Source organism: Berghia stephanieae, chromosome 7 (genome assembly GCF_034508935.2).
Source record: "Berghia stephanieae isolate SIO BIC M18660-M18661 chromosome 7, UCSD_Bste_1.3, whole genome shotgun sequence".
NCBI lineage: Eukaryota > Metazoa > Mollusca > Gastropoda > Nudibranchia > Aeolidiidae > Berghia > Berghia stephanieae.
Window position 1 is genome coordinate 47,001,733 of NC_088366.1, and position 26,773 is coordinate 47,028,505.

Sequence of the window (26,773 nt, forward strand, 5' to 3'; positions counted from 1 at the left end):
AACAAAAAATCTAACACTACATAACAGAGAGATGATTCACAAGGAAAAAAACCCCAAACATTTCCTAAAACTTTAACTTTTCATTAGACTGCTTCCCTCCCAGCCAAAGATTCCGATCAGGTCATGGACAAAACTAAGTACGAAATCTCACTCCAAAACAAAAACAGAAAACAGATATAAGGGGCTAGAGGATACAGCAAGTGACACACTCCGACCCCACCCCCCAGGTAGAGGGCTAAAGAGTTGAGCGACAAATATTACAATCTCAAAGTTCTGTTTAATTATACATTAAAAATAACAAATATAATAACACATAACAAAGAGATGATTTACAAGGAAAAAAATATCAACTCCCAAAACAATAACTATGCATTTGACTGTTTCCTCCCAGCTAGGACTCTGGCCAGGGCCAGGACAAAACCAAGTAATCTCATGCCAAGACAAAGACAGAAAGCATGTTGGAAAACAGATATAAGGGGATAGAAGACACAGTATGTACTACCCCCCTGCCAACTATGGGAGGTCAGGATCCCCACCCAGTAACAGTACCTAATAGAGAGATGATTTAAAAGGAAAAAAAATATCATCTCTCAAAACTAAAACTATACATTCGACTGTTTCCCTCCCAGCCAAAGATTCTAGCCAAGGTCAGTTATCTCATTCCAAGACAAAGATAGAAAGAAATTGGAAAACAGATACAGGGGGATAGAAGACAGAATTGTGTCATTTTTGTGGCAAAATTATGCAAATATTATGCCCAAAAAAAAAAAGGGCAAATTATGCCATAAATTCGATATTATGCCATATATTATGCCAAAAATCTGACATTAATGCATGTTCTTGCATGCTTTTGTAACCCCCAAAACCTAATTTTCACAATAAATAATGAATTCCTAATAGGTTTAAAAGCTGCATTAAGTTGTTTCGTTTCATTAAAAACAACTAAAAAGCAGAAATATATACCAGACTACTTGACAATGTAGAAGTTCACTATTTTAAAGAACATTGATTTTAAACCCTTAGCATGCTACACCAGCCTCTGTGGCAGAGTTCCGTGTTAAGAATGGGTAATTAAAAAATGTCACCTAAAATAGCTAACATTTACATGGTCAAATGATTAGGGGAAAAAAGATACACATGAATGACAATGATAAATAAAAGGAAACGAAATTCCAACAACAATATTTTATTTTTTACTGTAATAATAATAATAATAATAATAATAATAATAATAATAATAATAATAATAATAATAATAATAATAGTTGTAATAGTAGTAGTGGTAGAGGTAATGATAGTAGTGGTCGTAGCAGTGGTATTAGTCGTTGTAGAAGCGGTTGTAGTAGTAGTAGTAGTAGTAGTAGTAGTAGTAGTAGTAGTAGTAGTAGTAGTAGTAGTAGTAGTAGTAGTAGTAGTAGTGTAGTAGTAGTAATAGTAGTAGAAGTAGTAGTAGAAGTTGTTGTTGTTGTAGTAATGTAGTAGTAGTAGTAGTAGTATTAGTAGTAGTAGGAGGAGGAGGAGGAGGAGGAGCAGTAGTGTAGTAGTTGTTGTAGTGGGAATAGTAGTAGGAGTAGTAGTAGTTATAGTGGGAATTATTTAGCTTTTTGCTGACAGATGCAGAAGGCCACAGGATGCGGCCGCATTTTCCTGGAGGGACAGACTATGGGAGGTCAGGAACCCCACCCAAGATTATAATACAAATAAAAAATAAAATCCCCGCTATTCAATCCGAAGGGAAAATATGTCTGTAGAGTCTTTTCCAAGGGGTGACTGGAATAACCCAGGCTTTACCAATGAATAAAGAAATAAATAAACAAATAAATACATAAATGAATAAATAAATTATAAAAAAGTGAAATCGTATACAGCACTGTTGCAAATAATCAAATATACTAGATATAGCAAGAGGCTTTACTTTAATTCTTAAAATAATAAAAATAGGGTTTAAAATATCACAGAACATAATGCTTGATGACAATGAATAAAAATATAATGTTATATTATTTCATCCAGTATGTTTGATAACAAAAAAGAGGGATCACAAAAACTTGAAACAGCCACAAGCAGTGCCTTAAATATTAGGGTCATTTCCTGACAACAGAAACTGAAATAAACTGGAATGCTTTAGAGAACAAAACTTTGGACAGATGAAATTACATCCCGAGACATGCTTTGTAATGCCTCGCTCGGAGCATAGTTGAGTCCTTGAATCTTTACTCACATTCTCTCACCGTACTCAGGTGTAAAATGAGTAACTGGCCGTTAAAAGTGTTATCCTGACAGAAAAAAAATATTGTATTATCGCCTAACAGGCGTCATGTCTAGTTCTACAGGTTGTGTTGCTGTTGGTTAGGGATCCTTTGTAAAGTGCTTTGAGCATGTTTAGTGGATATTGCGCTAAATAAAATTAAAGTTCAAGTTTTTTAATGCTGTTTTTGTTTTTAAGGGTTTTACGGCGCTTGAAACACATTTAGGTTATATCAGCGCCAGTAAAAAGAAAATGGGATAGTAAAAAGTTCTAGAATTACAATTAAAGCACTCAAGAAAAAGTAAGACATAGGGGAACTGGGAACAAAAAAGGGATCAGATGTAGATTCCAAGAGCATACCACCATTGTACTTAGTTTGAGATCACCTATAAGTCTCATCCGCACACAAACGCAAAATCCAACAAAGAGGAACACACTCAAATGCTTACATTATACATTCAACATAAAAAATATAATAATCAGGCCTGTAAATGGTTGGTGAAAAAATTGTCGGAACTTTTTGAACACGCAAAAATAGACACAACAGGACAGATATGACACGTCAATTGACTAGTCAAATATTGTCACTTCACCCTACTTATTTATAATGAGGTCCTTATTTTATGGTACCAAAAAAAAAAAATCCCAATTATTTGAGGGCACAGGTCTGAGTTAGTTGTAAAATGAAAGGAAGAGAACAATTCCTACCCTTTTGATGGATGTGTATCTCGTTTTTGACATGGGAAGCTGCATATCTTCGCTCCTGTTTGTGTTAAATGTTTACGTTGATTCTTTTGTTTATTTGGATTAATTCTTATAGAAGAAGAAAAGAAGTAGAAGAAGAAGAAATAGAAGAAAAAGAAGAAGAAGAAGAAGAAGAAGAAGAAGAAGAAGAAGAAGAAGAAGAAAAAGAAGAAGAAGAAGAAGAAGAAGAAGAAGAAGAAGAAGAAGAAGAAGAAGAAGAAGAAGAAGAAGAAGAAGAAGAAGAAGAAGAAGAAGAAGAAGAAGAAGAAGAAGAAGAAGAAGAAGAAGAAGAAGCAGAAGAAGAAGAAGAAGAAGAAGAAGAAGAAGAAGAAGAAGAAGAAGAAGAAGAAGAAGAAGAAGAAGAAGAAGAAGAAGAAGAAGAAGAAGAAGAAATGTGAGCAAAACGCCTTTTCCAAGGACTCAACTAAGTGCTGCCCAGAGTGGAACTCGAACTCAGGAGCTTCCGATCCGAAGGCGAGTGTCATACCACTGGACCACATAGCTGCACAAATAATAGGAAATTATCAGTTCAGTTCAGTTCAATGTCTTTATCTGGAAAAGACGAATTACCCATCTTTTCAGATTTTATACAATTATGTGGTGGCTTTCTCCATTACTGTGTTATTGAGTTGAAAGATAAATGTTTACTAGTTGATCAAATTTGTTGTTGTTGGTAATATCTAGGATTTCTGGTGGGTGAGTGTTCCATTTCTTGATCGTTCTTGGGAAGAAATTGTTTTTATATGTGAAGGTTCTGTGTTTTGGAATTGTGAACTTACTGCTATGATAATTTCTTGTGAATGTACAGTGTTGTTTTGTAAGAAAAATGAGTACAATCCTTAAAATATAACGAGCACTAATTCTGATGATGGGCAAAATTGAGTACGAGTAGTTGATTAAAAATAATATCAAAGGGACAAAATGGGGAGCAGGCACTGGTGTAAGATAAAGATCTGAACGACTGTGTATGAAACAGTGCCAGACAAAGCAAGAAAGAAAAATGAAAAAAATAAAAATTCACAAAAAAATCGGTCTTCCTCGACTGGGAATTGAACTACAGACCTTCTGATTACCGGTCAAACATGCTACTTTTGTTTGGTACTGTTTAATACACAATTGTTCAGATCTCTAAATTAAAAAAAAACAAAAAACGAGAGCTTTTATATTGCACAATATCCCCTAAACATGCTCAAAAGCGCTATACAAATAAAGAATAAATATGTCGACATATTTTAAAATAAACTGTTTCCTTTGTCCAATTTTTCTATTACTGGAACAAGCTCTTCGTAAAATCCCTTTTTTCTAGGTTGGTTTGAATGCTCGAAACTTTCCAAAAACTTGATATAATCATCTGGCAAGTGGTGCTGTTTGGCTCCTTCCACACAAATTCTCTGGTAGAAAGGGTGAGGCTTGGTATCCCCAGTAACATCAACATTTATTTCATACGTCCGACAACGCAGTGTGTTTCCATTGTCCAATAACACGTCAACTTCAATAGCTTTGTAACAGGATTCTTGCCTTTTGAGGAAGCAAAACAAACTATATATTTTTTTAATTAGAAGATCTGCTCAAAACTTTTCGAAAATTTGGTGTTTATTTTTTCATAACAATAGGTAACTTTTAAAATAAAAAAAACAACAAAAAACAAAGAAAACTTGAGCTTTTATTTAGAACAATAAGCGCTTAACAAGGGGCATCTAGCCAAGCCAACAGCAAGACTTAAAATGTAAGACAACACCTGACACCCGTTAGGTGAGATTACAATTTTTCAGACAGAGACAACACTGTTAACAACCAGGTACTCATTTTACACTGAGTACACTGTTATAATTACAATTGTAATATCACCTAACAGGCAACATGTCCCATCCTGCATGTTAAATGTTGCTGTTGACCAGGGACCCCTTGTAAAGTGCTTTGAGCACATCTTAGTGGATATATTGCGCTTCATAAAGCTCAATTTTCAAAAAAAAATTTTACACTGAGGGAATGTGAGAAAAGAGCCTTTTCCAAGGACTCAACTATGCACCACACCCAGAGTGGGACTCGAACTCTGGGCATTTCAGTCTGAATGTGAAAGTCATTCCACAGGACTGCATAGCCCAAAAAGAAAAAGGAAAATCCCTTTTTCTAGACATAATATAAAGAATTGCAATATATAATATAAACATTTGCATAGGAATCAATTTCTTTCTTTTTTTAAATAGAGGTTCTTGATATTCTTGGTATTACAATTTTTCAGACAGAGACAACGCTGCTAACGGCCAGGTACTCATTTTACACTTAGTGCACTGAGAGAATGTGAGTAAAGAGCCTTTTCCAAGGACTTGACTATGCACCACCCAGAGTGGGACTCGAACTCTGGGCATCAAGTCTGAATGCTCAAGTCATTCCACTAGACCACAAAGCCTTAAAAAGAAAAAGGAAAATCCCTCTTTCTAGACATAAAAAGAATAGCTATATATAATATAAACATTTGCATAAGAATCAATTTCTTTAAAAAAAAAAAAAAAGGTTCTTGGTATCCCTTTGTTCCTCTCATTTATAATCTACGATTACCTGTCAAGATTTGCTATTTGTTCAGCATTAATAATCCACACACAACCTTTCACCTCGTCATGTTCAGTTCCAGGCCTTAAGGTTGCCGCAGCGCCAAAATCATCTGATGTACAACACGTTTTCTCAAATCCAAATTTGAAATTCTGGAATGAATAAAATAATGAAGGTATGGGGTAACTCTTTGATTGTATTATCGCCAAACAGGAGTCGTGTCTCATTCGTTACGTGTTGCTGTTGGTCAGGGACCCTGTGTAAAGAGCTTTGAGCATGTTTAGTGGATAATGTGCTATATAAAAGCTCAACTTTTTTTGTTGTTGTTGTGACACAGTGTCCAAAAAAATATAAATAAATAAATTAAATAAAACCTTCGTAGTAAGCAGACAAAAAACAAAAAACAAAACAAAACTTGAGCTTTTATATAGCGCAATATCCACTAAACACAAAGCCATTAACAAAGGGTCCCTGACCAACATGTAATATGCAGAATGAGACGTAATGCCTATCAGGCCATTATTAAAACTTTTTCAGGCTGAGACAACACTGTTAACGGTCAGCTACTCATTTTAAAGCCCGAGCACAGTGAGAGAATGTGAGTAAAGAGTCTTTTCTAATACATTCTAGGCCACATATCATAGAGAGCAATGGCAGTTATTGTTTACATTCAATACAAACATAAAGCAAAAGAATTTTATCAACAAATGCAAGAGTTAATGTCCATTTTGTTCAAGATTTCCATGTTAGCCTCTGATAGTGTTCAAGATTTTCGTGTTGCCAGTACAATGAAAATAGAGGGATTATAATGGGGAATTATCACGTGTTAGAGATTTTTGTGATTTTGAGATCTACGTGTTAGAGATTCCTGTGCTGCACTGAATATATATAAAGATATATAGATATTAATGGAATATGTAGCACGATTTTGGAGTCAGTTGGAAAATATTACAATAATAATTCACTTCAGTGTTACATGTCAAGCACTTTTCGTACCATACTTGTATCATAACAAGCCTGTAAATGGTTGGTGAAAAAATTGTCGGAACATTTTGAACATGCGGAAATAGACCAACAGGACAAAAATATAGATTAATTAATAAACACAACACAGATATGACATGTCAATTGGCTAGTCAAATCCTGTCATTTTCCCCAACTCATTTATAATGAGGTCCTTATTTTATCGTATCAAAAAAAATCCCAATTATTTGAGAGGGTACACACATTTCTGGGCCCAGGTCTGAGTTACTTGTAAAATGAAAGGAAAAGTAAAGAACAATTCCTACCTTTTTGAAGGATGTGTATCTAGTGCTTGACACAAGAAGCTGCATATCTTCACTCTGTTTTTGTTTTGTGTTAAACTTTTAAGCTGATTCTTTTGTTTATTTGGATTAATTCTTATTGAAGAAGAAGAAGAAGAAGCAGAAGAAGAAGAAGAAGAAGAAGAAGAAGAAGAAGAAGAAGAAGAAGAAAGAAGAAGAAGAAGAAGAAAAGAAGAAGAAGAAGAGAAGAAGAAGAAGAGAAGAGAGAAGGAGAAGGAGGAAGAGTAGAGGATGCGGTCGTGTGTGAATGAGAAAAAAGAGAAAAATTAAAATCACGGTCATGAGGAAAGAATACTTCCACTGAGAGCTTTCAAAGAAGAATATATATCTCGAAGAAAAATAATTATATTTTATTTTCCGGTTAACAATTAGACAGAAACAAAGAATCCATTGGAAGGAGAAAAGAGAGATGGAGAAATGCATGTGTGTCGGCAGCAAAATAGAGAGAAACGGCCCGGTCCGACACACGCTGTGTGTGCTAGTTATTTACTGACTAGATGTGTATTGCGCGAACTTGCGTGACCCTCTCTCACTGCCTGTGTGGCAGAGTAGGCAGGCAGTGAATACACCCACGTCTAGTGGAGCGTTTAGGTGGCATGATAATCAGTGATGATACTCACAAAAAGTCAAAAAGGAGAAAAAGTCTCGGAAAAACGGAAAACTCACCTAGAACATTCTTGCACCACAGGAAAGTAGGCAGGATGACTTCTTTTGAGTACAATTTTAAAACGCCCGGAGTCCAGTAAAAGGAGGAAATTTTTTATATATATATATTTTTTTTAAAAAGGAGGTATTTTTTAAAGATTTATTATATAAAAAAAAAGTAAAAGGAGGAAATGAAGGAAATATCCGCGGATCGAGGATCTGAGGAGGAAAACCGAGGAAAGGAAAGAAAACCGCAGATTTCCGCGGATCCGCGGAAAAGTATCATCACTGGATAATATAGCTAACTGATAGACGGTCTAGTTTTGTTTTGTCTTTGATGCTGGTTTGGATAAGTTTTGTCTTTGATGCGGCAAATAAAAAGTTTTTTTGTTTTTTTAAAAGTCGGCGTTCGAAATGGAATAAAATCTGATTTTTTTCGAGGTACGAAATAGAACTCTTTTATTTTCTTTTTTGTTGGTTCTGTTCTTAGATGTTACAAATTTTATTTTTGTTATTAATTTTTTTTTTTTTTAAAATATTAACACTTACCAGAATATATAGAGCAAAACCGTACTGTCGGAAATCCGACAACAGTCGGAAGATTTACAGGCCTGAATGTATATGTATATATTTATGAATGTTGGTGGGTACTTGTATATAGATAGATTGATATGTAGAAAGACAGACAGTCAGAGAATATGAGAGAGAGAGAGAGAGAGAGAGAGAGAGAGAGAGAGAGAGAGAGAGAGAGAGAGAGAGAGAGAGAGAGAGAGAGAGAGAGAGAGACAGATTAGAGACTATTTACTTTCAACGTTCCATTTCCAATGTAGCGGGCTGTTGGATTATTGATGTGTATTCTCTCCTCCAGCATGTTACTGCCATAACCAAAATAGTAGAACGACTCTTTTTTACACACGCAGTCGATGAACAAAGAGATAATTCCCAGAAGAGTCAACCTGAAAGTTCAAAACGAAAAAAAGGTTGCTTTTAACCTGTTAACTGCCCTGATCTGGAAAGACACTTATTTGGCAAAAAAAAATCGACCTTCAAAAAAAAAATCAATCGATTTAAATGATCCTCATCTTATAAAAAATTTATTTCTAAAAACAACAACAATTCTCAAACCTAGTACCTCATGATGTCTTCTTTAAAGTCCCAGGTTTGAGAGCTTTTGTCAAAACGAGGGTCATTTAAATCGATCAATATTTAAAGGATGTTTTCCGTCTAAAAGGGAATATGTGACTCACTGCCTCAAAACAGTGTCCTGTCAGGATGATTGAAGTGCTGAAAATTGAATTTTATAACCAAAAATATCTGACTCAGTCTTTGATTGAGGACCCTCTCCATAGGTTGAGAAAATATTATGCTTTATGAGGGGCATTAACTCACTCAACCCTAACACCGACTATATCCGTAGTATACAAAGTTCCACACTGGCACCTGATCAGGAAATTGGAATAGTATCAAATTAATGATCAGACAGTCAAATGGGTCCGAGATTTCCTCATAGATAGAAGACAAAAAGTGATAGTGAATGGAACAGCATCAGTGGAGAGACTGGTAACAAGTGGAGTTCCACAAGGAAGTGTACTGGGATCAGTTCTCTTCCTGATTTATATCAACGACTTGCCAGACAATCTATCATCTAAATGTAAAATCTTTGTCGATGATACTAAGCTCTATGGAGTAGCTAATACAGAAGAGGAAAGAAACACCTTGCAACAAGATTTGAAAAAGCTTGAAGAATGGTCCGAAATATGGCAGATGGAGTTCAATGTAGATAAATGTGCAGTTCTTCACCGAGGAAAAAACAATAGAGAAGCAAACTATATAATGAAAGAAAAACCCCTGCAGAAATCCAATGGGGAAAAAGACCTAGGAGTATTTATTGATAGGAAGCTAAACTTCAAGAGGCAAATTCAAGATGTTCAATCTAAGGCTGGTACAACACTCGGAATAGTGAAAAGAAATTTCAAGAATCTGAAAACAAAACATATGACTACCATCTACAAGACTATGGTTAGATCAAAGCTGAAATATGCCAACTGCATATGGTATCCGAAGTTTGAGGGAGACAAAGACTGTTTGGAAAGAGTGCAAAGGAGAGCAACAAAACTTATCACACACCTGAAAGACAAAACCTACTGTGAGAGATTGAAAGAATTAAATCTCCCGACCTTAGATTACAGGATAAGAAGAGGAGATATGATCCAAACATATAAAATAGTAAAGGGAATAGACAGGGTAGAGGAAGGATTTCTTAAACCAAACAAGAACATACAGACACGAGGAAACAGCAAGAAACTGGAAAAAGAACGTTTTAAAACAAATGAAAGAAGGAACTTTTTTTCATCTAGAATTGTAAATAACTGGAATAAACTGCAAGAAACCACAGTATCAGCAAAAAATTTGAATAAATTCAAAGCAGAGTTGGAGATAAGCAACATCCTAGGAAACAAGTTCAATTATAAAAATTGGTCCAATCATTAATAGATGAGGAGGAGCGAAGGAGACTACACCAAGTCTAAAAGCTCTATACAGAGGTATCCAGGTATCCTGGTATACCCGGGGTTACTTTTTACCCCATGCCTATTTATCACATTTTCATTAGACAAATTATAGGCGTAGTATAGTAGTATCAAAGATAATGTTCTTAATTTTTATATATTCATGGTAGTTGAATACAACTATGCTCATTTTTAATACATTTTTTCCAATTTTGAAACGCAGCAAAAATATCTAGACCTATATAGTATTGAGTGAGTTAATACAGTATTTACTTCAGCGTGCTAAAACTGAAGACTTCGTATTTTTGATCTGCTTAAATTTAATTTGAAATTTTAACATCAGGTTTATTCCTACATAACAACATCATGAGATAACAAGTCACACATTGGATAGAGATTACAAAGCGGTTAAGCTGAACAGAGAGAGGAGTATGTCGTGTTTATTTGGAGAGAGAGAAAGGAGAGAGAGAGAGAGAGAGAGAAAGGAGAGAGAGAGAGAGAGAGAGAGAGAGAGAGAGAGAGAGAGAGAGAGAGAGAGAGAGAGAGAGAGAGAGAGAGAGAGAGAATTTTAAATGAAAAAAAAGAATAAATTAAGATTTCAAGATTCTACTGCTTGTGTACAATATGTACCAATAATTTCCCTGCCATCTGTCTGTATTTTTAAGTGATGTATTAATGTTGTTCGCATTTTTTGTTGGTTTTATTATTTTTTATTTTTTTATTTGGGGGGGGGGGGGTGGGTTGTGTTTGTTTTTGTCTGAAAAAGGGTTTTGATCCCAAAATGTTCTGCGTTTGGTATTTTGTTCTTTTTCAAAGCTGTTATATTCATTTTTGTCCATTTCTATCTGTTGTGTGCCCAAGATGACTGTGAAATCATTCGAGCACTGATGTGGGTCTCTTTAGTTCATAAGTATCAGGGTGCAATACGAGTTACACAACAGGGAGAATCTTGTTCTCAACTATTTTCTGGACTCTCTCCCATGATCAGATTCAAATCTCACTTAAAGTTTTATCTTTTTATGTCATAAGTTGCAATACTATCATCATAATTTTGTTGTTGTTAAATTGAAATCATATCACTTTTCCACCAACACTTGTCTTACCGTAATACGTTTTGTTTTATATCACTGTAAAGCGCTTAGAGTCTGTGACAATGGGGTAAAGCGCGATATAAATGCCATTTATTATTATCATTATTATTATTATTATTATTATTATTATTATTATTATTATTATTATTATTATTATTATTATATTATTATTATTATTATTATTATTATTATTATTATTATTATCATTATTATTATTATTATTATTATTATTATTATTATTATTATTATTATTTTCCCGAAATTTCAGACCCATCAAACATAAAAATTGACTTTTAAAACTATAACGCAAAAGACATAAGTACATGCTGTATATAACTTATTTGTTAATCAAAACAAGCTGTGTCACACAACATTACGTTCTTATAATTATAACAAAAATATTTTTTTCAAATTTTGTCATGTACAAATGAAATCAGAATGAGAAAAATGTTGGTTGTATGGTAACGAATGAGATCATTTTTCTGTACTTGCTAAGGAGAGGGTTCGGCCTACTCGCCACGACAAGACAGCAGCAGCTACCTATGATGGGGATCAATATGGCGGTGTTAGCTGTCCTAATCACAAAGAAGAATAAGAATTCAATTTTCACCACCCATATCACTCCCAACATAATAAATATTGATTTGAGATGATGGGTCACATACTTAATAAAAGAAACGAAAATGAATGACGTCACGCTGCTCTTTGTTATGATTTTTAGTCAGCCAATTTTATGAATAGTTCTCACTAAATTGTATTAATCAGACTATAAACAGTTAAGGTTACACATTGTTTTGTGTGCTGATGCGTTATATCTGATGGGCAGATGTGAGTTGAAAATGCATAGAGCATCAATTGCTTCATACAAAGAGGCAAGAGTAAAGTTAGTCAAACACTTGTACTCACATGATGAGATGATCTACCAATAACGACTCTACACACACAGATGAAAAGCTTTGACCATGCAAGACACTTATCTAAATAGGAAATAAAAAATGTATCGTTAAAATAAAAAGTAGTCCTTCAGAGCCATTAGGCCCGTAGAGCTGGAGTATATACCAGGTTTCTATAGCATGAAACACAATATCAATTGCATGCTACCCTTTGGATAGGACACCAGTCTATCGCAAAGTACTTTCCACCAGATTTAACAGACCCAGCTAACCAATCACTACTGGAGTCAGGAGGGGTCAAAAAAATTATTTTAGTCCTGCACCAAAAACAAAGCAAAAACAAAAAAAAAAAAAATAAAAAAAAAAAATAAAAATCGTGAAAGTAAAATAAAAAAAACAACTAAATGCATAGCATCAATATCAACACCTTTTTGACATCTGTCAACCACATGTCATGTGGCAAATCGACAATATTATGTCGATGAAATCGTTCCCTGACTCAAAATTTAATTTTTTTAAAATAGATTACCGAATGAAAATTCATTTCTAATTTCAACAATTTTGAAGTAGACATCTGAGTGGGGTTCCCGACCTCCCATAGTGGGCAGGGAGGTACATACTGTGTCTTCTATCCCCCTGTATCTGTTTCCAATTGCTCTCTGTCTCTGTCTTGGAATGAGATTACTTGGTTTTGTCCTGACCCTGACCAGAGTCCTTTGCTGGGAGGGAAACAGTCACATGAATAGTTACAGTCTTAGGAGATGAATTTTTTTTCCCTTGTAAATCATCTCTCTGTCCTGTACTGTTATTTTTTTGTTTTGTATATTATGAGTGTATTCCTCATAGTGGGAACTTGTGCTTTTGTCTGAGTGAGGCTTTTAGGCGATCTCAAACTAAGTACACTGATAGTGTGCTTTTGGAATCTACATCTGTTCCCTATTTGAACCATTCCCCTTTTGTCTTACTTTTTCCTCAAGTCCTTTAATTGCAAATCTAGAATGTCTTTACTATCCAATTTTCTTCCTTTTTACTGGCGCTGATACGAGCTAAATCTGTCCCCGCGGTTTTTTGCCATTTCAAACGTCAAAATTTGCCATAAAAAATGGTAAAATTTGCCATCAAAATAGAAAAATTTGCCAAAAATTTGCCGCTAGTTTTACAAAATTCAAACAATTAAAACAACATGTACGGTAAAAAATTGACACAAATAGGGCATTTTGTAGAATATTGATGTCACATGTCAACATGAATTTATTTACATACTATCCAATTTTGAGCATTATTATTGCTTTATATTTCAATATAGGCCTAATGGGTTTTTGAATGAAAAAACATGGAAAAAATCATGACAAATCATAATCATAACATGAAAACTAAGTGCAACTTATGGCTAAAAATGAAATTGCATTTCATGAAAAATATTTTAATAGAACACATTTTGTTTACATAAATGATAAATGTGATAAATTTCTAAGGAAAAGACTTAAACTTTGAAAAGTAAAATTTTTGATTGCAATACAATAAAATTAGGAATTTCCTCATGAAATATCAAATCATTTGTCAGTTAGTTAGCATTAATTGTCTCGATTGTAGATTCTTGAAACTGGATAATTTTATTTTCTGTAGTAGTTAAGTAGATAATCATTCAGAGAAACCATGTTATAAGAAACAAAAATGTTTGCAACATAATAGGATATATTAAAAAAAGGCGAAAAACAAAGCTTGGGATCTCCAATAGCCTGGGCTAGGCCATAGAGGTGGGAGGCTAGGCCTAGACATGTTTGTCCGTTATTTAGTGCCAATTTTGGATGCTAGCATTGAAAGTCACCGTCTTTTCACTATTTTTCATAGCTTTTGTTGTTTTTTAAACAAAAAATCATCAAAAACGGCGAAAATTGCGGCTTTTTGCGGCCAAATAAAAATTTGCGGTCAAGGATGAAATTTGCAGCCGCGAAAAACTGCGGGGACAGCTAAATGCGTTGCAAGCGCCCTAAAACCCTTAAAAACAAAACTAAACAAAGTAGACATATAGCTCTTGGTATCAAACCTATTGTAATTTCAGGGGTGAAAATGACTATTTACAAAAAAGGAGGAAATTTTTCAGCGCGTAGATCCATACGACGGTAACCTATAGATTTGAACTTCGTTAAAATTTACTGAGATGCAATCCAAAATAATGTGTCTCGCAGCAATTCCTGACACCACTCGTAGGAATTTCAAAAGGTGAAAGTATAATTACAACATAATGTGGTTGTAGTAATGGTGGTGGTAGGGATGATGATGTGGTGGTTGTAGTAGATGAGGTTCTGGGGATGATGATGTGGTGGTTGTAGTTGTTGAGGTTCTGGGGATGATGATGTGGTGGTGGTTGTAGTAGAATTGATGTGGTGGTGGTTGTAGGGATGATGATGTGGTGGTGGTTGTAGTAGTAGTGGTGGTAGAGATGATGATATGATGGTAGTTGTAGTAGTGGTGGTGGTAGGGATGATGATGTGGTGGTAGTTGTAGTAGTGGTGGTGGTATGGTGCTGCTCGAAGCTCGAAGAAATATATAACAATGTGAAATTGCATGTAAGGTTCAATTTGTCAGCGGGGTGTTACATTCATCCTGTTTAGTTGATAAAGAGAAAACCGGAAACATCCATTTTATGTTTTCTTATATTAAAATCGAAGCTTACATTCAATTTCACATCGTTATTTAGTGGTGGTAGGGATAACGATGTGGTGGTAGTTGTAGTAGTAATGGTGGTAGGGATGATGATGATGTTGTGGTGTTTGTAGCATTTGTATTGGTAGAGATTATATGATGTGGTGGTGGTTGTTGTAGTAGTAGTGAAAGTAGGAATGACGACGTGGTGGTAGTTGTAGTAGTGGTGGTGGTAGGGATTACGATGTGGAGGTATTTGTAGTAGTAGCGGTGGTAGGGATAATGACGTGGTGGTAGTTGTAGTAGTAGTGGTGGTAGGGATGATGATGTTGTGGTGGTGATTTTAAAGGCCCACAATATTAATCATACCGGTGATAAATTATAAATTTTTGCCCCAAAGGCTAGAAATTATTTGTTTTTACTTTACAAAGCACACTACAATACCTGCAACCTGGTGGTTATGCAGTTAATAAATAAGACAGAGAAGAGAGAGAGAGAGAGAGAGAGAGAGAGAGAGAGAGAGAGAGAGAGAGAGAGAGAGAGAGAGAGAGAGAGAGATGAATTGATTTTCTATTTTTCTTTTCCAATCCCTACCCATCATCTATTCATCCAAGGAAATCACAGGCATTGTGTCACTTTTGACATATATATGGCGCCACCCTGGCTGACGCCATGAAAAATGCGAATGTCACCAAAATTTATGCAATGAGCACAGGTGTCAAAATTTGACACAAGACATGATATTTTCATCGACCTACTGTGGAGCCACTTGAGTGCTTTTTATTGAAAAATGTTTGACACTGCAAAAACAGCGGACCATTTCAAAGAAAATCCCAAAATCCCGAAATTCTGTGGAAGATTATCATCACTGGATGATGTGGTGGTAGGGGTGATGATGTGGTGGTGGTTGTAGTAGTAGTGGTGGTCGAGATGATTATATGATGGTGGTTGTAGTAGTAGTGGTGGTGGGGATGATGATGTGGTGGTGGTTGTAGTTGTAGTAATTGTAGGGACGATGATGTGGTGGTTGTTTTAGTTGAAGTGGTGATACGAATGATGATTTGGTGGTTGTTGTAGTGGTGATTGCAGGGATGATGATGTGGTGGTGGTGGTTGTAGTAACGGTGGTGGTAAGGATTTTGATGTATTGGTTATGGTGATTCTTTTTAAAAGGCGGAATTGTGATGATGATGGGTGGAGATAAATCACCAATTAGGCGGAAATCCGCCCTAAGGCGGAAGATTCTCAGCCCTGAATTTTGATGTTGATCAAGAATCTGAAGTCTGAAGTCAAAACAGCGAAAATTTAAAAAAATGTGTCCACTTTTTTATTAGTACTGCCACGCCCCTGATTGCAAATCGCTCAGGAAAATTTTCGAGCGACTGTCCATCACCTGTTAACCATTACGATCCGCCAAAAAAGGTGTTTTTGTTTTTTTTTAATCGCCAAAGCTCCAATTTTTTTTTTTTAAGGGGAAATATACGCCAAATACTATTTTTTTCCATTAGTTAAACAAAAATTAAATTTTTAAAGACAAAATAAGCAGCAAGGACATGCGGAAAGCAAAATTATGCAATCCCATATATGCAGATTCGGGACTGCAAGTGGTTTTGCGTATTGGTGTGTTGTGTCCTGCTGGCGGGTGTTTTTAGCATTTTGGACAAACTCACAGCATCGATAGTTATTCCTCACATACAGAGAAGATAGATAAGAATGAAGAGAGAGAGAGAGAGAGAGAGAGAGAGAGAGAGAGAGAGAGAGAGAGAGAGAGAGAGAGAGAGAGGGGTGGGAGGGAGGTGGGTGGGATGAGAAAGGATAAGATTCTTAACCTTAGAAAGGAAGAGAGAGGAAATTTGATGTGCAAATCTCATTATCTCATTTTATGTAACTTTACTATAACAAAATTGCATGTTATGTATATAATATGAAAATATTACTATTTCTGACATAGGCGTGAAAGAACAGAGAGAGAGAGAGAGAGAGAGAGAGAGAGAGAGAGAGAGAGAGAGAGAGAGAGAGAGAGAGAGAGATAGATAGATAAATAGAGAGGAAGGAGAGAGAGAGAGAGAGAAAGGAGATAGAGAAAGGAGACAGAGAGAAAGGAGAGGAGAGAGAGAGAGAGAGAGAGAGAGAGAGAGAGAGAGAGTGAGTGAGGAGGACCACAGGCTTTCCCTCTCATAGCTTGTTACAGGAATAATATAATAAGGAGTATGATGAAGATGGTGAATGGTGTTATAGGGGAATGGTGAAAGTGAAGGATTGTAACGAAAATATTAGGAAGGTTGTTGTGATGATGATGATGATGTTGATGCCGGTTTTTTGGGGGGTTTTTTACGATAACTACTATGTTACTAGTGTGCGTCTTGTGTGAGTCACTGTGAGTGTGTCTATGTCAATATTGTATTGTTATAAATGTGTAACCAAATGACAAATTGCCACTTTTTTGGGGACAATAAAGATATATTATTATTATTATTATTATTATTATTATTATTATTAGATGCTGTGGCATTTTCCTGGAGGGACAGCCTAGGTAAAAATAAGTCCTTCAGATTCAGAGCCATTAGGCCCATCAAAGATAATCCCAGACAATAAGATGGTAATTGCTTGCTACCCTTTTGATAGTCTATCGCAATGTACTTTCTATCAATTCTAAAAGAATCACCAAAAGGCATCAAATGAGTGAGAAACTGCTTCTATTTTTGTCAGTCAGAGATTGCGATTTCTTTTCTTACAATTACAAGACTTTAGCTTAGACTTTTAGGGCTTTATATTATGTTTGGGTACCGACGGAGAAAGCTAGCTCAAAATTCTTTTTTCATAATTCATGGGATTGTCAGAAATGTATGTGTTAAATTTAAAAAAAAAAAAAAAAAAAAAAAAAAACAACAAAAACATTACAGCATTGAAACCATTTTGAATTTGGATAAATTCGTACCTAAGTTAGCCATATCAAAAATGAAAATGAAAGTGAAAGTGCACTGTCAATGACCGCTCAGTACCCGATCACACCAGGGTTGCCAATTTGGCAGATGTTTGCCAAATGTCCTTTTTTTTTTGGCAGAATTTGAAGTCGTCTGGCAGAGAAAAATCGGTTTGGCAGTTTGGCAGATATTTGGAAGATTTTATTTTCCGAGGCCTAGGGATGAATGTATAGGTCTACTCCACGTTTTCCATGGCAATTTTTAAGTATTAGTGATTTTTTAAAATTTGGGAAATGAAAAAAAATTATGACATCGGCCTTGAGAATTTTTTGTTAACAAAACTGATGAGTTTTCAAAGGCGGTACTATAAATAGTACGGTTTGGCAGATTTTTGTGGTATTTGGCAGATTTTTTAAATCCAGTTGGCAGAATGCCTGAAATTTATCTGGCATTCCTGGATCACACACGCATTCTATTAACTTTTACATCAAATTGAAATGGTTACAATTTGAACAAAATTGTATTTAATTTACCCACTTGTTGGTCTTCCCTAAGATGCAGTAATCTCGAAATATGTTTGTGGTCTTTTCGAACTCTCAAAGAGTAGGCGTTGCTTTTGTACTTTTGTTTTCTGCCGATGATGGGATATTCAGGTAGAGTCGGGGAAAATTCGCCATTTGTCACACCCCTGTCTTTAATTAAGTCCAGTGAAATTACTAATAATCATTACTATCCTAATTGTGTAAATTGCATGCACTATGAACGCCACCCAGACACTGCATGACTAATCTGTTTAATAATTATCTGTCAAAATATCATCATTACCCGATTTTAGCATTTAATTAATAATATTTCAACAAAATAGAGCGGCGAATTTCCCCGATTAGAACGGCGAATTTCCTCGATACTAGTGGCGAATTTCCTCGAAAGCATTGTGGCCCAAAATTAAAAAAAAAATATTTTAAACTGTTGCGAATGGTGGGAATATCAAAAGTAATGTTTAAATCATACAATATCAAAGTAACAGGTTGTAGAGTAAGGATCTAAGTTGAAAAAAAACGCTTTAAAAGACAACGAGTGAAAGTAGGAATTTGGAAAGGCGGGTGTTGGATTTCAGACGAATCAGGTGCAACGAAAACTGATGATCAAGATTGATGACACAACACTACCAACTGATGAAAATCCAAAATACCTCGGAGTGACACTGGATAGACGGCTGACCTATAGAACCCATCTTGAGGGTACAGCAAGAAAGATAGGGAAACGAAATTGTCTACTCAGAAAACTGGCAGGAACAACACGGGGAGCATCGCAAACTTCTCAGAACATCAACCCTGGCCCTTTGCTACAGTGTGGCAGAATATTGTGCTCCTTTTTGGACGAGAAGTGCCTATACAAACCTTGTTGATGTGAAACTAAGAGACTCGATGCGAATAGTAACGGGATGCCTGAAATCGACCCCAACACATTGTTGCCAGTCATGAGCGCTATAGCACCACCCCACTTGAGGAGAGAGGATGCAACACAGAAATGGATATCCAGAGCTGAAGAAGATAGTGGAACTCCTCTGCAAACCATATACAAAACTGCGCCCCCAACATCAAGACTAAAATCTCGTTCACCTTTCTACCTATCAAAGAAAGAAAACTACAACACGTAAGAAGCCTGGTGCGAGGAATGGAAAAGGAATAAGCCAACAGGATGGGAACTATTTGAAGATCCCTGTAAAAGTCTCCCAGTTCTACAGGATCAACCAAGAAAATACTGGATAGCTGCAAATAGACTACGGTCAAAACATACAAGAACAGCTGCCAACATGAACAAATGGGGGCTCCAAGAATCACCAACATGCCCAAGGTGCAACCAAGCACCACAAGATGCAAACCACCTCGTAATAGATTGCCCAGAGACAAAACTGGAAGGGGGATTTGAAACCATCAACAAATGTGATGATGACTTCCGAACCTCGATTGATACCTTGAACAAAGAAGTGTAGCCGAACGATACTACTACTCCTAGGCGCACGGAACGACAGACACGCTTGAATGACACGATTGTGTCACGATATTAATTTACATAATGCTGTTTGACGGATTAAAAACAATATAGTGATGATGTGACACTTGGACTCGTCCAATAATAGGTAAGATGGGTTATTTGCATCAACATCTCAAGCTAATAGATGATAATGGTGTTGATGGCTGAAGATTATTCATGACGATGGTAATAAAAGAGGATAAAAGAAGTATGGATAATGAATAAACAAACTCAAGTGATGTCTTGGTTGTTGAGGAATGAAAACGGAAGAAGATCTATTTGTAGTGCCGCACGGGTCTAACACAACTTATAATAAAAAGAGAATAATAGTACATAATAATAATATAATATACATATATAGCGCCCATTAATCCACTGACAAGTGCTCTATGGCGCTTTACAATCACTCAGACTATATTGTGCACACCCCACCCCCGGTTCGTTTATTTACATTAGTCCGGTCTCCTCGAAATAGTGAATACTGTTCAATTTCAAAACATGACGATGGTATGTGAGGAGAGAGCCAAATCTATGTTAACGCTATTATGGAGGCTTGACGATAGTCACTATTAAAACGACACAGTGAAAACAGTTCATCAATTTTATTCTTTAGTGATCGTACATTACCTGTCACCACTATACAGGGTAAAAATGGACGAAAAGGCCGTCTGTTAAATTTTGTCTTTATTCCTCCTTTTCTCCCCCTCTTCTTTACTATAATATACGATGTGTCAATAGTAGGTGTTGGGGGCGACACGGGTTGGAGGGATCGGAGAGTCTCTGGAGTATATTATGTTATCGATAGGCTTTTGGCCTCAAAATCACAGGCTAAAACACAATAGACAGGTAGATAACCACGCCACTCAGACAATCGTCATAATGTAAACAATGGTAGTGATTGGTAGACACAGCAAACTACACATGTTTTACTATCGATGGTTTGTGCTTAAGTAAAATACTCACTGTTCTACAGCTTGATCAATAGATAGATCGAAGATGACGTCACTTTGTTATTGTTTTTTGCCATCCGCGTTTATGAGTAATGCTCACTGAACTGTACATATTAACTTGACTACAAACGTTCATGTATACACACAGTTTTGCGTGTTGGTCCGTTATACTTCCGGATGGCAATGTTGTGAGCTTCTTAGCCAAGCGCATACTATCTTTAGAACCAACACAGAAAATTATGTGTAAACCTCAACGTTTATAATCTGATCAAGAAAATCATGTGATAACTAGTCACCCATTTGGCGGTATAAAAACAATAACAATGATCAGAGAGGGGTCGATTCCATTGACGTTACTGTTTATGAAATAGGGTTACGAATACCTGATTGTTAGTCTGGTTGTGTGTTTGTTGAATTTTAAATCATGTTTCGTTGCTCGCAAATCCCTGGGTGCCAGTATGTCTGTGTGTTGATTGTTAACTTTTAACCAGGTTTCTTAGATCTCAAATACCTGGGTAGCAGTCTGTTTGAGGGTTCTTTCATCAATTGTAACTCCCACATTTCTGGTTGTATGAAAGTGTGAACTAACACTCCCTTTCTCTCTCTCTCTCTCTCTCTCTCTCTCTCTCTCTCTCTCTCTCTCTCTCTCTCTCTCTCTCTCTCTCTCTTTTTTTTTTTTCTCTCTCTATCTATCTATATCTATCTATCTATCTATCTATCTATCTATCTATCTATCTATCTATCTGTCTATCTGTCTATCTATCTATCTATCTATCTATCTATCTATCTATCTATCTATCTATCTAGTTATCTATCCATCTATCTATCTATTTACCTATCCATCTATCTATCTATTTACCTATTCATCTATCTATCTATAGCTATCTGATTGTTGGGTTATGCACTAGTTGATTTATTTTTGTGTTGTAGAAGAGATGATATAAGATGTTAGCGAATACAAGCACATATATCTATATTAATTTTTCATTTTTTGAAATCTTTTGATTTGTATTGTCTCAAATGTATGACAGTATTGTTAATCTAAATTACTGGAATTACTGAATAATCATTTTTGTTTAAGAGTATTGATTGTTCGCATGAAATTGTGAATGTGTTCAATGTATTTGATTTATGTCATGAGCATTGTTAATATGAATATTAATCGATGGAGGTTGTATATTAATATTTGATGCTGGAATTGCCTTAATGATTATTCGTCTGAGCTCTCTCTCTCTCTCTCTCTCTCTCTCTCTCTCTCTCTCTCTCTCTCTGTCTGTCTGTCTCTCTCTCATTTATTTCTTCATCTGTCCTTCCCTCTTCCTGTCTCTCTGACTCATATCTACGTTCCTAAGACTGTTTGGTTCTGATGTTATCTTCTTTGTGGTACATCCCTGTGCGCTCATTGGTGAGAAATTTATTGAATTTGAATATTCATGCTTGGTAGATGCTAATGGTATATCCGTCTTTTATGCATGTGTATATTTGTGAGTAGAATGTGTTTATCATTTCCCCTCATTCCCCATCTCGCCTCTTTGTAAGTTGCAACGATTGGTGGAGAGCGAAGTTACCTTATTTGGACATAGTCATCTCGTTTGGGTGGAAAGCTTGATTTTTATAGAATTTTATGTGGTTAAAGTTAGCAGCTCTTTCAACATTTCCTTAAATGGAAACTAAAATTCTACCATGGCTCTCCACCCACGTACCTTTTAGGCCTTGATAAAGAGCAGCAGTTCTGTGCAACTTCACTCTTGCTTTTACTTTATTAAACGATATTTTTTTTTAGTGTAACTTAAGTTACTTTGCTTACTTTCCTTAGTTTATCTCTGTGTTTTTAATTCCTCTTTTTCAAGGTGAGTTGCTGCCAGAATATTTCTTATACTAGATTTATAATGTTCATATTTCAGAGATCATTAATAATAATAATAATAATAATAATAATAATAATAATAATAATAATAATAATAATAATAATAATAATAATAATAATAATAATAATATAATAATAATGATAATGATAATGATAATAATAATAATAATAATAATAATAATAATAATAATAATAATAATAATAATAATAATAATAATAATAATAATAATAATAATAATAATAATAATATAATATTAAGACTGGAATTATGTTATATATGATGATTTTGATATTTGATGATTTTGTCTTACATGCTATTGATAATGATAACGTTGTGAGTAGGTTGGTTAGTCTTATCTTGGAAGGTATGGTGTTGCCGCTGGATGGTAACCTTGTCCTTGTCTCTGGGCGATATATGTTTTACGGGAGATAATTACATTGAATTGTCTTTATGGTTGATGGGGGAGAAACGTTGGTTGTTTTGGGGCGGCTCGGGGCCGTATATTTGATGCGTAAAAGACGTATCTGACATAACCTTCGTTGGCTCTCTGGCTTCATCATGTAATCAGGCCTGACTCGTAATTACGTGGGAGATCGCTGATGACGTCATCTCTAATACGACAGTAGTCATGTTAAACCGTTGACATACGGTGTATGCCAGTCATGTACTCACAAGTTACTCATTGACTCTGGAGGTGTAATTGATGATTACAGGACAATATCAGAGTGAGTTACATATTGGTGACTCACGTTGTGGTCTTTAATAAAGTTAGTTTTAGCGTTAGGCTTTTTGATGAAATGATATTCTAGTATCATAATATGTTAATATTGAGGAATACTAAATGCTTATGTATGTGAAATATGTTGTTATGTTGTTATTGTCATAATGATTTGGATATAGGATACAGTTCGTTATCATTGTTGTTTATCATTATATACATTTATACATCTTTTGTATTGATGGTATTGGTAATAATCATTGTAATTGTTGGTGATAATTTGAGAGAGGACTGTTGGTTGTTCTGGGGCGGCTCGGGGCCGTATATATTTGATGCGTATTTAGACGCATCTGACATAACCTTTGGTTGCTCTCGGGTCTCATCAGATGATTGTGATGATTATAATATGATGATGATGATGATGATGATGATGATGATGATGATGATGATGATGATGGATGATGATGATGATGATGACGACGACGACGATGATGATTTTGCATCTTGTGGTGCTTGGTTGCACCTTGGGCATGTTGGTGATTCTTGGAGTCCCCATTTGTTCATGTTGGCAGCTGTTCTTGTATGTTTTGACGTAGTCTATTTGCAGCTATCCAGTATTTTCTTGGTTGATCCTGTCGAACTGGGAGACTTTTACAGGGATCTTCAAATAGTTCCCATCCTGTTGGCTTATTCCTTTTCCATTCCTCGCACCAGGTTAATTACGTGTTGTAGTTTTCTTTCTTTGATAGGTAGAAAGGTGGAGATTTTAGTCTTGATGTTGGGGGCGCAGTTTTGTATATGGTTTGCAGAGGAGTTCCACTATCTTCTTCAGCTCTGGATATCCATTTCTGTGTTGCATCCTCTCTCCTCAAGTGGGGTGGTGCTATAGCGCTCATGACTGGCAACAATTTGTTGGGGTCGATTTCAGGCATCCCGTTACTATTCGCATCGAGTCTCTTAGTTTCACATCAACAAGGTTTGTATGGGCACTTCTCGTCCAAACAGGAGCACAACATTCTGCCACACTGTAGCAAAGGGCCAGGGTTGATGTCCTGAGAAGAGTTTGCGATGCTCCCCGTGTTGTTCCTGCCAGTTTTCTGAGTAGACAATGTCGTTTCCCTATCTTTCTTGCTGTACCCTCAAGATGGGTTCTATTGGTCAGCCGTCTATCCAGTGTCACTCCGAGGTATTTTGGATTTTCATCAGTTGGTAGTGTTGTGTCATCAATCTTGATCATCAGTTTTCGCTGCGCCTGATTCGTCTGAAATCCAACACCCGCCTTTCCAAATTCCTACTTTCACTCGTTGTCTTTTAAAGCGTTTTTTTTTCAACTTAGATCCTTACTCTACAGCCTGTTACTTTGATATTGTATGATTTAAACATTATTATTGATATTGCCATCATTCGCAATAGTTTAAAATATTCGTTTATTTTTATTTTATTTTGGGCCACAATGATATCACTGCTTTCGAGGAAATTCGCCACTAGTATCGAGGAAATTCGCCGTTCTAATCGGGGAAATTCGCCGCTCTGTTTTGTCGAAATATTATTAATTAAATGCTAAAATCGGGTAATTATGATATTTTGACAGATAATTATGAAACAGATTGAATGCCTGAGATTGGTCATGCAGTGTCTGGGTAGCGTTCATAGTGCATGCAATTTATACAATTAGGATAGTAATGATTATTAGTAATTTCACTGGACTTAATTAAAGACAGGGTGTGACAAATGGCGAATTTTCCCCGACTCTACCTGAATATCCCATCATCGGCAGAAAACAAAAGTACAAAATCAACGCCTACTCTTTGAGAGTTCGAAAAGACCACAAACATATTTCGAGATTACTGCATCTTAGAGAAGATCAACAACTGGGTAAATTAAATACAATTTTTCAGCAAATCGTGGCATTCATAGTGATATAATTCACTTGATCACATGACGGTATTCGGATTTACAGAAATTTTAAACAAGTTTCACCGATTAACAACATCAACGAATATTACTGCTGATATTACTGTCGTTTTTATGCCATCGATGTGATAATTATTGCCCTGGGAAATATTTAGTTAAACGTTGTCGGCAAACTGTCAATTGGATCTGTCTAGCTTCTAGCCCGAACAAACCAAAAGTAGACAGATTCGGGGACATGATATTTTCGCGTCCGCTTCAGATTTTCATTTGACCTCACATAAGTTAAGTAAAGGGGAGACATTCCGAAAGCTTCTACATCCCCAGAATTCATTCAATTTGTATTTTCACCGTTGATCTTTTGTCAGGCGTTTATTGATTCAATTTGTCATCATATAAAAGCGTTTTAAAAACTCTAGAACAAACCTTGATAGATTTGTGAAAGTTTAAAATGTCCTAATTTGACCATTGTTTTGATTCTCGGCCACCATTTTAATTTGTGAAGTATTGAATGTAGTGCAAAGCATTCCCAAGTAAAGCGTGGTAAAGACTTGCGACTTATTGATATTGATATCTACTGACTGATAAACTAAAATCATGCCGAATAAAGCATGGCACCGACGACAAGCACATCGATTAAAATGTGCATCTAATCGTAGTCAAGCTAATCAAGAAAATGATTCTGGCAATATCGAATGAAAATAGTTCTTTCCCGCGAAATTGCGGGCTTTTTACTAGTATATATATGTATATATATATATATATATATATATATATATATATATATATTCCATTGCACACACACACACACACACCCACACACACACACACACACACACACACACACACACACATTTACAAATTTTCACCTACATTATTATGACAATCTAATATAAATATATATGTATTTTGTGTTTACTTGAAAAAGACCAAAGGCCGAAACGTCGTTTGTTTTGTGTTGTTCATTCATGAGTCAGATTTACTCCCTTTATCTTTATCTCCAAAACTCTATGTAACCATGAACTTTTATAGTCTGGATAATATATTTTAGTGAGAATTACTCATAAACGTGGATGACGAAAAACAATAACAAAGACCCAAGTGACGTCAACTTCATTCTATCTATAGGTAATAAAATCGTCCCAACTTTTGGGTAACCTCTGTGGTGTAATGACAATTAATCAAGATGTCTGAGGTTCGATCCCCAGTTGAGGAAAAGTGATTTTTTGGGATGGTTTTTTATCTTTCTCTTTTTTTTCATGCTTTGTCTGACACTATTTCTTGCACACTTTTTTTTCCAGATATTTATTACTTTATTCAAATGTCTACGCATTTCTTAAATTGATGGGAAAAGGCACAAAAATGAACCCATGAAAAACGGAAACGTAAAATAAAACCAGAAAACAAACCCAAACCTTCCATTGAACTTATATCATCAGTATCAAACCTCACTGAGAGAACGTGTAACATTGAAAATCATTGTCATATTATCAGAACTTTGTATGGGCTGTCTCTAAGCAGTTAGAATATTATAGACACCCTATAATATTGTATTCTGTCTTGGCTTCAATCGCTGATACCGACGTGTATTTTCAGGTCTGATAACCAAAATTAAACTCATTATCAATCATTATAGATAGATAGATAGATAGATAGATAGATAGATAGATAGATAGATAGATAGATAGATAGATTGATAGATAGATATTATTGTAAT

At 35.6% G+C, this 26,773-nt stretch overlaps 2 protein-coding genes across 6 annotated transcripts in view; one reads left to right on the plus strand and one right to left on the minus strand.

The window, feature by feature from the left end:
• Positions 1–257: 257 nt before the first annotated feature.
• LOC144977386 (gamma-glutamylcyclotransferase-like) lies at positions 258–20,362 on the minus strand. 4 transcript variants are annotated; one of them, XM_078922547.1, is made up of 5 exons: positions 20,237–20,362; positions 12,017–12,087; positions 8,318–8,468; positions 5,552–5,694; positions 258–4,531 (listed from the first exon to the last, which is right to left on the minus strand). In XM_078922547.1, coding segments are annotated over exons 2-5 (603 nt in total). In that variant the 5' UTR covers positions 12,019–12,087; positions 20,237–20,362; the 3' UTR covers positions 258–4,224. The 4 variants fall into 4 exon arrangements, with proteins under 4 accessions (XP_078778673.1, XP_078778672.1, XP_078778674.1 ...); XM_078922546.1 differs by lacking the exon at positions 20,237–20,362 and adding an exon at positions 18,110–18,307; XM_078922548.1 differs by lacking the exon at positions 20,237–20,362 and adding an exon at positions 17,587–17,655 and having other exon boundaries at positions 258–4,510.
• A 6,097-nt stretch (positions 20,363–26,459) lies between these two features.
• The window catches only part of LOC144976246 (uncharacterized), a 22,195-nt gene continuing 21,881 nt past the window's right edge, over positions 26,460–26,773 (plus strand). For both annotated transcript variants that reach the window (XM_078920430.1, XM_078920431.1), the window contains exon 1: positions 26,460–26,652. The gene's annotated coding sequence lies outside the window, so the exon portion shown is untranslated. The remainder of the gene's footprint in view (positions 26,653–26,773) is intronic.

Coding starts and splice junctions, on each gene's coding strand:
- LOC144977386 (XM_078922547.1), bottom strand. Junction 5,695..8,317: donor TTGGAAATGGAACGTTGAAA/GTAAATAGTCTC, acceptor TATTCATTCCAG/AATTTCAAATTTGGATTTGA. Junction 4,532..5,551: donor CAAATAGCAAATCTTGACAG/GTAATCGTAGAT, acceptor AAAAATATATAG/TTTGTTTTGCTTCCTCAAAA.